This window comes from Spermophilus citellus, assembly GCF_964194105.1.
Source record: "Spermophilus citellus genome assembly, chromosome: 11".
In the NCBI taxonomy this organism is placed as follows: Eukaryota; Metazoa; Chordata; class Mammalia; order Rodentia; family Sciuridae; genus Spermophilus; species Spermophilus citellus.
This window is the reverse complement of record NC_138192.1, coordinates 76,581,590-76,594,778: the sequence shown is the minus strand read 5'-3', so window position 1 is coordinate 76,594,778 and position 13,189 is coordinate 76,581,590. Positions and strand designations below refer to the sequence as shown.

Below are 13,189 nucleotides of genomic sequence, written 5' to 3'. Positions count from 1 at the left end.
CTAGATTGGATTTCATGGTTAATGCTCTCAGATATCCAGTACTTCTGTCATAATGCTTGTCAAAACAGTAATTAAATAGTTATTTGTACATTTATATTTAGCAGTTTAACGTTGGCCTCTCCTGCTGGATTGCACCATGAGCTTTGGGATGGTCATGCTCATTACTACAGCCCAATACTGAGAATGGCACCACCCTTGTCTCCAAATGCAGAGGTTCAAGGAACTCACCAACGAGTGAATGTAAGAAAGACTTCTTTAGGGAAAATTAACTTACATATTTATATTCTCTTGTGCAAGAGCATAATGTCTTTTATGTTATCATCGTTATGGTATTTTCTTCCTTCCCTATGTATTTATTGAGCAACTACTATGTTCAAGGCACATGCTAGATGCTGTGGGGACAATGAGTGATAAACTAAGATAATGTAATGCCTACCCCTCCAATGTTTCAGCCACTGAGACATTAAACAAAAAATTGTAGAGCATGCAGGTGGGAATGGTCTGACCTAGAGTCAGGGTACCTTCCTGGCTCAGGGTACACTTCCTGGTCCAGTGGCCACTGAAGCCAGTAGGAGCTGGGGTGGGGGATGGGGTCAGGTGTAGTGTAACTGAGATGGGATGGCTTTAAACTAGGAAACTGAGCTTGCAGAGACTCCGAGTAAAGCAGAAATGTTCCTCTGTTGTGGGACTGCAGGCCAGAAACTAAGGGGCAGACTGGTGCTGTTAAGATGAGACTAGTGAAATCAAAGTAGGGGGTTTCCTGACTCTGAAGTATATGTCTTAGGAGCAATGGGAACCCATGTATGGATTTCAGGGGAGTGAATTGATTAGGTGTGCACTCACCTCTTAATATAGGAAACATTACTTTCTTGTTCTGTTTTGTTAATTATTTCAACATTTAAAAAAAGTCCCTCATAACTATACATTTAAAAAAATTTTTTCTGGTCACAGATGGACACAATGTCTTTATTTTACCTATGAGCTACAACTCTAGCCTCCATACCTACACTTTTTACTGTATTACATTTGTATTCCTAAATAAAAATTCATTGAATTCACTGGCCCTACACAGCTATTTCAAAAGAATAAATAAATTAGAGCACTGTAAAACACCAACAGAATTCCCCAAGAAATGTCTAACAGCAGCAGTAAACAACTCAGATTTTCACAGTACGTGCAGTATTCACTTGGCATCAGCAGATGGCGTAAGGCGTCACTTACTGCCAGGAGCAAAGATGAAGTTACTTAAAATCTCTGCAGCGTCAGGGGAGGAGTAGTGTCAGCTCCCAAACACGCTATTTATATTCCTGCATCATGTGACCTGTCGCAAATGTTTCACCCTGGCTTACTTTTTCCACTCATATAATACGATTTTCTCATTACTAAGTTTGTTTTACACTTAAGAAATTTTAATAGGATTTATAACATCTAGAGTTTTCTTTTAGAAGTGTTTGTATAGTCTTTCTAACCTCTAACTAGCACACAGAGAAAACTTCAAACTTCAAGGCTAATGGTATTTTTATTTCTTACTGGTTAGAGGCCAAAGCTTCCTAACAGTGTATATACAGAAATGTCTGGTAACCATCTTTTGTCTCAGAAGATATGATTTCAATATTCTTTCCAAATACTGGGTAACATACTAAGGCAACAAGCTTAGAGAAACACACTTTCTTGCTTACTTATGAAATGGAAGACTAATCTCCAAAATCTTTTGACTTTTTTTGTGTGTTGTTTCTATGCTATGCTTAGCAATCAGACTGTGGTCAGCGTCTCTGGTCCTTTTCTCTACTGAAGTTAGTGATGGACCTTTGAAGCCAGGGCTGGGACTGGGCACCAGGGTCACCCACCTCCATTCTGCCTTGTGGTGCAGGAACGAATTACACTGGTCAGGAAGGCTGGTGTCATTGGACATGGACTCCAAAATAGAAATGATTTGCTTGAAGGATGGCCGTTTCTGAAGAAGAGAAGAAAACCAATCAATTGTGGACACTTAAGAAGAGAGATCTTCAAGAGGGAAATTTAGTAATAAGCTCAACCTACTGTAACTAAAAGAAATGATGCAGTGTTCTGGTTTAGTTATTTTACAACCATCACATTGCTCTGGTTTAGGGAACTGTGTTCTCTATTTTCAACTAACAATTTTTGGTTTTGACACCAAGGATTGAACCCAGTCATGCTCAACCACTGAGCCACATACACAGCCCTTTTCATTGTGCTCTTGCTCAATTGCTGAGGGCCTCACTAAGTGGCTGAAGCTGGCTTTGAACTGGAAATCCTCCTGCCTCCAGCCTCCCCGAGTCACTGGGATCACAGGTGTGCACCACCATGTCTGGCCCAATCAACTATTTATAAGAAATAGATTTAGACGTTATTTTTCTATCATGTGGCCTAAAACTGGGGTAATTAGTAGTTTTCTCTAGGCAAAAAGAGTGCTAATTAAGGTCCCTAAAAGGAAAAAGTTAAGTCATTTAAATATTTATGTGATAAAGCTAGTAAAACATTACTAGCATGGTGGGCACTCTAGTCACTGTGAAATCCCTTTGACTTTCCCATATGTTTGAAAGATTTTATGTAAAATGATGGGGAAAAAATCTACCAATCAATCCATCTGAACTAATAAAATTTCCCAAATCAGTTGGTTGGGAAGAAACCCCAATTTTAAAGCTATCTTGATGTCATTGCTCTCAATGTATATTTCACATTAGGACCAGCTTTAGTGCTGGGACAATGGAAGATCCTGTTCAGCAGAAACTGAAAAGGCAGTGGTTAAGTGTACTTCTTCAGTGAGCAGTAACTACACTAGTCTTTCTCTTTAGACTCTAGCCAAGGTTGAAACAAAAGGTTAAAACAAAAATGGGGAAAGATAATAAAAGGATGATGCATATTCTCTCTTCATCAGGCTTCATAATTATACCATTTCTGAACAAATTACAGTTGCAGCAATTAAAACATGCATTTTAATTTAGGAGCATAAAAACAAGAAGGAACAATGTTGAGGTGGCTTGCTCTTGGGACTTGAATGCTTCCTACATTATGAAGAAAAGTATTTTTTTTCATTTCTCAGAAATATAAAACTGGAATATTTATTGAGTTCCACTGATATTGTTCTCTCTTAAAGGCACATGTGTGAGTTATGTTTTAAGAGAGTGTAGTAGCTAAATGTTACTGGTGTACATTAAGCCTTCTAATAAAGAAGAAAATGCCTGAAGTAGGAAACTTGAGAAATATTGTTTGTCTTCTTTACCTTTGTTCCTACTCTAATTTCTCCTACCATGTGTCACATTTTAAAAGAAAAAAAAATGTTTCATTTGCACAGGAATTAATTATATAATAAATACAGGATTTTCATTTTAGAAGGAAAAGAAGGAGGAGAAGCTAATGAATTTTTAAAGAAAAACATGTCTCCCTATATTTAATTATTCTAAGGTGATGCTCTTTTGTAGTTGGATGACAAGCATTCCTAGAAAAATCTTTTTTTTTTTTTTTTAAAGAGAGAGTGAGAGAGTAGAGAGTAGAGAGAGAGAGAGAGAGAGAGAGAGAGAGAGAGAGAGAGAGAATTTTTAATATTTATTTTTTGGTTCTCGGTGGACACAACATCTTTTTTTTTTGTTGGTATGTGGTGCTGAGGATCGAACCCAGGCTGCACGCATGCCAGGCGAGCGCGCTACCGCTTGAGCCACATCCCCAGCCCCGAAAAATCTTAATTCTATAGCTAGCATCTACTCTCAGACAGAAATGATCAATGCGAACATTCAAAATGTAGCACAGCCAGGTGTGGTGGCATGTGCCTGCAGTCCCAGCTACTGATGAGGCTGAGACAGGAGGATCACTGGAGACTACCCTGGGTAACACAGTGAGACCCTGTCTCAAAAAAGAAAATAATAAATAAAATGAAGAAGAAGAAAGAAAAATGCAACAACAGTATAGAATTTTATGGTAATATCTTTGAATGTTCTGTTTACACAATAAAACATTTGATCTAGGTTCTCATGGACATTCCTTTGAGGGGGCTTAAGTGCCTTTTAGGTATTATGCAGATTTGGTTTATTTTACAATACCACATCTAGGAATATTTATTAAACATCTACATTTATTTTTTCTGTGTTTGTTATCTCCATTTTATAGATAAGGAGAACTAGTCTCAGAAAAGTCTGAACTGCCCAGCATCACACAGGAAGCAGTCTACACAACCTGGAGTCATGCTCTTAACCCCTTCACACCTTTTATTACAGAAGGATGAGGTATTCTTACTAAACTTATGGCTTTAGCTATTCTTTTTCCTTATTTAAAAATGTTCTTTTCAGACTTAAAATTAATATTCATTAATTCTTTCTTCTATAAAATATTTTAAGCACCTGTCATGAACCATTAGAGTGACCCAACATTTACTTAATACCAGCTTTCTTTTATATACATCTCTCCTCATTACAAAAGATCATCAGTCCTAGAGGTGGGGTGAATATTTCAATCTAGGTGTTGATACTCTAAAAATCTAGGACTAGAAAAAAAGAAAATACCAATTATGGCTCTCCATATATGCACAGGACTGGCACCAACTCCTGGTCGAACTGCTACATATTTCTAGCCAGAGAACTAAAATCTACCTTCCAGAAAATGTACTGTGGTCCAGCTTCTTCAGGCAACAACAAATTGGACATCTATGTACTAAACTGATGTAAAGTGCTTTTAGGAAATACAGAAGAATTAGTGTTCTATTCCCTCATAGAGCTTGCAATGCATTTAGGAAGGAAAAAGATATTTTAAAAAATAGCACAGTTCAAGTAGGGCAGTGGTCCAGACTGTGGTTTGGAACAGGAGGCTAGACTAAGCCTGGGCTGGAGACAACAGAGTAGTCAGGGAAGGCTCCATAGTGAAGTATCAGGGAGAGAGACAGAAGGAAGAGAGCATGCTCAGGAAATGAAGGTACACAAGGTGATCTGGAGGAGATGAACAATGATTGGGTGGGAATGTGGGCTGCAACCTCTGAGCAATCAAACCCCTCATAGCGGGCATGGAATAGTTGGATCAGAATGTCATGAAAGGAAGTAATCCAGACTTTGGGGTACCAGAAGATCTCAGAAATTGCTATCTCCCAAATTAAGAAGTAAATTACAACTCCAACAGAGAACCTGTGGAATGTAGCCTTTGAATCACCTCTTTAAAAGCCCCCTGTTCCTGCTGAAGGGAAGAATCACAGCCTTTGGGACAGGAGTCCCTTGTGTTTCTCCTTTGCTAGCAAAGCAATAAACCTCTTTTTCCTTTTTCTCAAAAAAAAAAAAAAAAAAAAAAAGAGATGTCATGAATTGAGAAAATAAAAATCAATCTTAAACTCTCTTTGTACTTCACATAGCTAAACACTAAATTCTTTAGTTCCCAAAGAAGGGTCAACTAACTTCATGTTAAAGACATGTCAACTTCATGGCTTCAATGTTGGGCCTAATGTCCTTGTTGTATGAAGTTTTTATACTATTATTTAATTAATGAGCAATAAATATATGTTCTTAGAATTTTGATTAATGTAGTGCCAAGTTTTCAATAAAGAAATTACAAACTTGCTTTGCATACTGAAATATAATTACAATTATACAGATCTATATGCATTAATCTAAGTTAATACAAATAATTTCAGGCAAAATTTCTGTTGAAGTAGTAGAAAAAATACTACCAAAATCACTGTATATATTACAATGGTTATGTAATTAATAGAAGGAGTAGGGTAAGGGTAATATACCATGTTTTAAGAAAGCTTACAAATATCTTCTGGATTAGTTGCAAAGCATAGGCTTTTCTCTTAATGTTTTAAAATACCCATATTTTATAAAATCATGCACAAAAATAATAGGACCTAAACAGGGGTAGGGAAGACCATTGAAAACCCATGCAATTCTGTCATTGAGTACTAATAAAATAATTATTCCAAATAAAAATACTAATACAGCTTAAAAACATGTTAAAATCTTTAATAAAATAACACTGAGTAAATATAGGACTCAATTTGGAAAAAAATGTAGGCAAAATAAATTTGAAGAATAGGACTGACAGCAAAGATTGAAGCTGCTGGACACCAGGGCAAACGCAAATGCTTGTGGCTGGGGAGAACCAGCAACAAGACTTCCACACTAGGCCAAGCAGGACCATATGGAGTGAAAGCGCCCCACAGCACCGGGCTGCCTCACAGGCTACATTATTGTACTTCTCTCTCAGTGTGGAACAATGTGCTGGAAAACATTCTGCATGAATCAACATAAATTCTGTGTCACACTAACAGTCTGATACACACCAATAGTTTCTGAGCTACTCACAACTAAAGATGTATGTTGTAGAAAAACAGACTATGTGTTGTGATCACTCATGCTTCCTGGATATCAGACCAGAACTGGGTTTAAATTAGGAAAGAATTCTACTTTTCAGTCTTTCTTTTTAGGCCTCTATTTCAAAAGTCAGAAATAACCCTATTTCTATGAAAAATGGCACCAATGTGAACCTGAAGATTTCTGTTCCTTCCTTGAGTTTAACTGCTCTCTTATTCCAATGTTTAATTTGTGAGAGTCTTATTTTTTAACTTTTTTTTATGAAAAATTCCAAACATACACAAAAGTAGAGAAAACAATGAAATGAACCTCCATGTCCTATCACTGAGCTTTGGAAATTATTAGGGCAATCTGGTTTAATCTATATTGGCATCCATTAGCCTTCACCTCATTTTGAAGTAAATCCAATACTGGCCTACCACTTTATCTGTAAATATTTCCATATGTATGTGAGAATCTTTTAAATGATCTTTGCAGGAAAAGGAAACAGGCTATTCATGCTCAAATGCGATAACCACAAGAAAGGCCAAATTTTGGAATTTCTCCAACTCTATTGTGATAACTCAAAAACATCCCTGAAACTGGACAGGGAGGACATAACAACATTCTCTGGAAGTGCTATTTGTGCCTGCTCTCTGGTTAGGCAGGCAACACAGCAGGGCCTCATGCCAGACTTCTGGGGTTCATGATCAGCTCCTACCATATCAGCTCAACACTAGCAGTGTGGCCTTGACTCATTATTTAACCTCTGTTTGCTTTGGTTCTTCATGTCTAAGATGAGGGTAATGACAATACCCATTTCAAAGACACATTCTAAGAAATAAGTGAGTTAATATATACAAAGTGCTTAGAACCAATGGCATATAAAATGTACTATGATGTGTTAGCTATTTTTATAACATAGAGGTCCAATGGTTATTAAAGGTTAAAAACAAAAGAATAAAATTATTTTTACTGAGTAAAGAATACCAAAGAGTACTTTTAAAAAGAGTCAATAATGAGTCTCTAGAGATCAAGATAAGCAGATGCCAACACAGGGCCTTAGCAGTCAGGCTGGGGCTCACGGGAACACCAATCCAACTTTGCTTTGTAATGGATTTTATTACTCAAATCTTAAAAACTCAAAACCAAACAAACAAGTGAAAATTCAGAATACCGAACAACCAAAAAATATACCTTGGCATCAGCTTCCCAACACTGGTGTAACAGTTCAGCAAAACTTCTGGGGCAACTGCTTGGAATGGTTAGTCTCTACAACAGAGAGAAGGAAACAAAACAAAACAAATCATAGGATTTACTCATTGCAGTAAGCAAAGACTATTTGAAAGGGGGCCCTAAAAGAGCTAATTTGATAGCATAAACAAGATATGAAATCTGAAGACTCCATGGATTAATATATGACAGGGGAGAATTTACATTCAGATTTGTATCATCTAATCTCCAAAGACTCCCACTTTTTCCTTCACAGATGAATTGTAGTGGATGGAGAAGTCAGGTTCATCAGCACAGATACAATAAAACAGGATCAAGACTATAAGAAACTATAGTAGGAGAGGGGCAGGTTGGAACTTAGATACTAAATCTAAAACCATAGATTTAGTCTGTATTTTTATTAGCAACTTAAGAAATAATGCAAATAGGCCAGTAACTAGGAAACCAGTTTAGTTTTGGCAAGAGGTTTACAACTCTGAAAACATCTTTGGCACAGAAAATTACAGAGATAATTTTTTTAAACTCTGCAATTTCTCATTGGAAAGTAAAACATTATGAATATATGACTCATAGCTTTGCTTTGGTCACACCCATCTACTGTAAGAACCCGATACAACACAAATTATCATGCAAACATCAATTCTATTCTAGCATTCCACAGTAGTGGAATAGAACATGCCAGACCATTATACTGAGAAGGTATTTTTTTTTGTTTGTTTATTTTAAAGACTGCAGAGGATGGGGCTGTAGCTCAGTGGCAGAGCACCTTGTAGTATATGCAAGACTCTAGGTTTGATCCCCAGCAGCACACCTGTAATCCTAGTGGCTTGGGAGGCTGAGGCAGGATGATCTCGAGTTCAAAGCCAGCCTCAGCAAAAACGAGGTGCTAAGCAACTCAGTGAGACCCTGTCTCTAAATAAAATACAAAATAGTGCTAGGAATGTGGCTCAGTGGTGGAGTGCCCCTGAGTTCAATCCCTGGTACTATAAATAAATATATAAATGAATAAGTGTTAGACCTCCTCCAATATGCCATTAAGTCCGACATGATCAAGGACTCTCTTGCAACCCACAAATTTCAAATGCCCTATGTGCATTCATGCAAACAAACAAGTAAACAATGAGATTTCTAATTTTCTGTGCCTAGAATCCAACTCTGATTTACAACATATTTACCAAATAAAACAAATCAAATTTTTGCATTATTCATAACTTTATCAAGAGTTTGAAGACTGTCACCAAGAGCAGTGCTGCTCTTGGTACCAGAGTCATTAATATAACCCAACTCTGTGGGACTGCATTTGTAGCTATTGAATTCTATTTAGCCACAGGTGCAAGCACCTAAAATTGTCCCATTAGTTCCTCTAGTGGGGTCATGCCTGAGCATTTGTACACTGCAATATGTATTTCAGTTTCTCCTTTATATTACAACATTTTACTGACTCAAAATATAACGTGTGTACATGTTGTGTTTCTCTGAATTTCCTTTCAGAGGTGTGTTGGTTGTTAATAGAGTTGTTATAAAGAGAGCTCTGGGTGTGATAGAGTTGAGAACTGCTGCACTATGAAGTACTAAGATTTTTCCCCAGTACTGTCTACCAAAGAAACTGTACAAACGGAAACTTCAAACTGAACTTGGTTGGACTGGGGAAAGTTAAGTGTAAAACTAGAAAAACAGTTGCCTTGGCAAGAAAGCTGAGAAGTCTATATTTGGAATTATGGATATTCTCAAAACAAAATAAAATGAAAAACAAAACAAACTTCTCCAAATTAAAGGCTAAACTAAATAGTTTTAAATGTCTTGTCTTAACGATCTCACATTAGAGAAAGGAATATTAAACTGTACTATTATTTTACTATAATGTTGACTTTCATCAAGAAAAATCATGTGTTCATTTTTTAAAATATAAGATGGCTGAGAGATGGAGACTAATAAAAACAGACTATAATTGCATTTATGCAACTGAATGTACTCCATATATAACTAAAAATAATGAGTTTTTGGAAAGGGTCAATTAATACTTTTCAATATAACCGTACCTCAACATTTTTTCCATGAACTGAAATGAGAACTGGCTGATATGGATAACGATTTCTGTCATATTTTCATACTGAAAAACTTTTTTGACACAACATCTGACAAAGTACACAAAAACTCACATCATTTAAAATAATCTGACATGGTCAAATATCAGTTAAATCTAGACCAAAACACTTTATGTAAGGGATTATTTTGGTGCATTAAAAAGTACTTTAAAATAGAATCCAAAGCATGTAGGTCCTGATTATGTAACTGTGGACATTCCTAATGCATTAAAACATTCTGGATTAACTAGATCTCAGCACCAGGTTTGTGGTGCTGCTTACAATATTTTAAAATAAAGATTCACATTTAAAATTAAAATATTTCCCAATCATTCAGTTAGTCATGACATTTTTAAAAAATCACATCCTTTTTTGCACCATATTCTGCATAAGATAAAAAAATTACTTTTTAAGTCAAATTTTTATCTTTCAAATGTACAGTCAAGAATAGTGAATTGTTTTATGAAGATTTCTATGTTAATCAAATTGTTTTGCTTCTTAGAACAAAACACATTTTACATAAGAATCTAAATATTTATAAGTGTAGTAATTATGCTGCCAGAACATTCTGAATGCCCACTGATGGAGTTTCATGGAAATGACAACAGCAAATATACTCATCTGTTGATGAGTATATTTAAAAACTCCTTAGTAATGCCCTCTTAAAGCCAGGCCTTCCATAAGGGTTCACCGTTTACTTTTTAAGTTTAACAGGGCTTTATGCATCTAGCTTTAGTAAGATTTAATATTAGGAAAAAAAAGATGGTTTAAAGTCTTACATTTCATTATTAAGGGTTTAGAAGCAAAGATCTTCAGATGTATTTTTAGAAAGTACTAATTTCCTATAGATGCAAAAAGCAGTCTTAAATGGTGAGACTGAATCAGGACTCACATCTAGGTAAGAGCAATGTGCCAGTCTCAGTTCCCCGATTCTGATACTGTCCTATAGCTATGTAAGGTACCAGGGGGAAGCTGGGTGATGGGGATGATTCTTTGCAATATTTTTACAAATCCCTGTGAGTCTGTAATTATTTCAAGATAGAAAGTTAAGAAGAAAAGCAACTCTAATAACTGGATGTAGACATTACAGGTGACCAGACCGCATTTCAAATTTTTCCTTGATGGTTTAAACACATCATTCTTTATTTAAATGAGATCTGTTAAAAATACAGCTACCTTTTTTCAACCCAATAACCAAAGGTACTCAGCATTAAAATAAAATAATTAGAAACTGAAAAGATTTTGTACATTATATTTCTTTAAGTCTCAATTTTGTTACTAAATGAAACCAACCTTTGGGAATTACCTTAATGCTATATCAACAAAATTTGTTTTGTAAACAGGTACCTCCAATTTATGAGGTGAGAGGAAGATACCTTCTTGAATGACAATGAAAACTGCATTTAAACTTAATTTACATGTTTTTGACCAATAAGTACTGTGCAGAATGAAAACAGCAGATAAGTATCCCTATAATACCAAATTTTACTTAAATTCATTAGAAAGTTGAGAGAACTCACATCACATGTAGTTTCTTTCCACTTGCTGCTATATTTAATACATACAGTATGGAGGTCTCCATGCATCACAAACTGATCATCAAAACAGACCACAGCTAAAAGGTGTGATCCTTGGATGGAGGGAAGGCTGCATCCTCGACTACAATGCTAAAGGGGCTCTGAAGGTCCTGCACGAGTAATTGCCAATCCTTCTCTTCATCTTTTGATATTCAATGTTTTAAAAATGCTTTAGATTAGATTTACCCCTATTCTGCCATTCTTCAGCTAAATTTTATTTTTAAAATATTAATTATTCTGTCTTACACTTATCTGGATGGTCCACTTAACTTTAAACACCCTTTTCTCTTGGTTTATCTCAGTGCAGGTAGTGGGCAAGATCACCCCGGGTGCTCTGCTCTAGAGTCAACAGAAGGTCAATAATGCTCTTCACTTTCATTTGTAAGCCCTGAATCAAACATTGAATCATCTCATTGGCAAAATAAATAGAACAGAAATAAGTAGGCTCTCACATCCTAAAAACATCAGCTGTCCGTGTGTGAGGTCTTACTTAACTGCACACTGGGACTTGCCATCACATCTAATTAAAACTGAGCAGCTCCTGTGAAACAATGGGGAAGGCACACTCTTGCACACAACTCCTTTTCATTTCTTAAACAGGCAGTTCTCTCCCATCAAGTTCAGCTATCATCAACATTTCATCCATCCCCAATGAGTCAGGAGGACAAATTAATAAGGTAACACTGGATTATGTGACCTTAAAGAAGTAAACTTGGTTTCTCCTAGTCAATAGCAGCTTTTTGATTAATCCAGCTTGTTCCTGCATTCACCTGGGACGCAGATCAAGCTAATTCTTTTAAGGCATTAAAAAGGGGATCTTTTTATATATTCACTGTTTGGAAAATTATTTTATCTTAAGGCTACACTCTTACCATTGTGGAGGGCACAAATAAGATTGGGAAATGAAGAAGTTTTGTGAAATAAAGTTGTTTCACCTTGCAAAGACAACTGCATGCTTCCATTACATGATCTAAGTTCTTATAATACCTTGATATTGGATGCTTCATCCTTATGCTGAGAATTTCCATGGCTCTGCATTTCAGGCACAATTTTAAACCTTTCAAAATGTAGTTGCTCTCTTTGATATGAATGTGCCATGTTCTCTGATGTAGGCTCATAGGTCCAACTAACTGAAAGCCTCAATTTGTGGGAAGAAGAAAAGCGAGGCTGGGGACACAGCACAAACGGTGTTTACGCCACTGAAGTTCTTTTGAAATGGAAAGGCTCTGCATGAAGAAGCGAACAGTTATGCCACTGCCTCGCCAATTCCAGTGAGGAGCTCATCTTCAATGTAGTGTTCAACGTAGGTGGCAAAACTGTAATTTTTCCCTTTTTTGAAACTATTTTTTCTTCTTTTATTTTTGAAATTCTCATCTAAGCGACAGTTTCTTGTACTATAGTGACTCCTGCTGGGAGAGGTAAGTTGAAGTAGCTGAAGGTCTCTTACAGATATATCAACTCCCGGCCAGTAAAAAAGATGTCCTAAACGCAGGAGATGGAGTTAAACTGTTCCCCTACCTTGGACGCAATGGCTTCTTTCATCACTAAGAACAAACCCCTAGGTTTTACAATTGAGACTGAGAAACTAGTACAGTACTTGTACAATTTTTGATCTACAGCATCACGACGTGAAGCTGCAACAATTAGATGTAAAGGGTCCATTCATGAGGAATAACATCACTTTGACCCTTTGTGTTAGCTCCTACTGCTAATCTTTCCATAAGCGTGAACTTACTTTCAATTTGAAGAAGATGAAAAAGTCTTTTGCAAAACCCCAATACTGTTTTCTGATCTATGTACCTGAATGGAGAAACGTAGTCTTACCTCGTTTTTTTCCACTACAAGCCAAGCTACTTGTAATCCTTCCAAACCTTTAAAGGGGACCTCCCTTGTTAGCATCTCCCAGAGAACCTGGAACAAAAAGAAAACGGAATTTTATTCTTGTACTTTATATTTTTGGTATATTACTGAAACTTTACGTAATATTTAATTGTATCCAATTACC

The 13,189-nt window shown here is 36.3% G+C and overlaps 1 protein-coding gene across 5 annotated transcripts in view; it reads right to left on the bottom strand.

Moving 5' to 3' along the window:
- Nucleotides 1-13,189, bottom strand: part of MAP3K20 (mitogen-activated protein kinase kinase kinase 20) — a 181,490-nt gene that overhangs the window by 55,726 nt on the left and 112,575 nt on the right. For all 5 annotated transcript variants that reach the window (XM_081260661.1, XM_081260660.1, XM_081260662.1 and 2 more), the window contains 3 exons: nt 13,009-13,095; nt 7,488-7,562; nt 1,848-1,954 (listed from right to left, as the gene is read on the bottom strand). In XM_081260661.1, the coding sequence (XP_081116787.1) occupies nt 1,848-1,954; nt 7,488-7,562; nt 13,009-13,095 (269 nt within the window). The remainder of the gene's footprint in view (nt 1-1,847; nt 1,955-7,487; nt 7,563-13,008; nt 13,096-13,189) is intronic.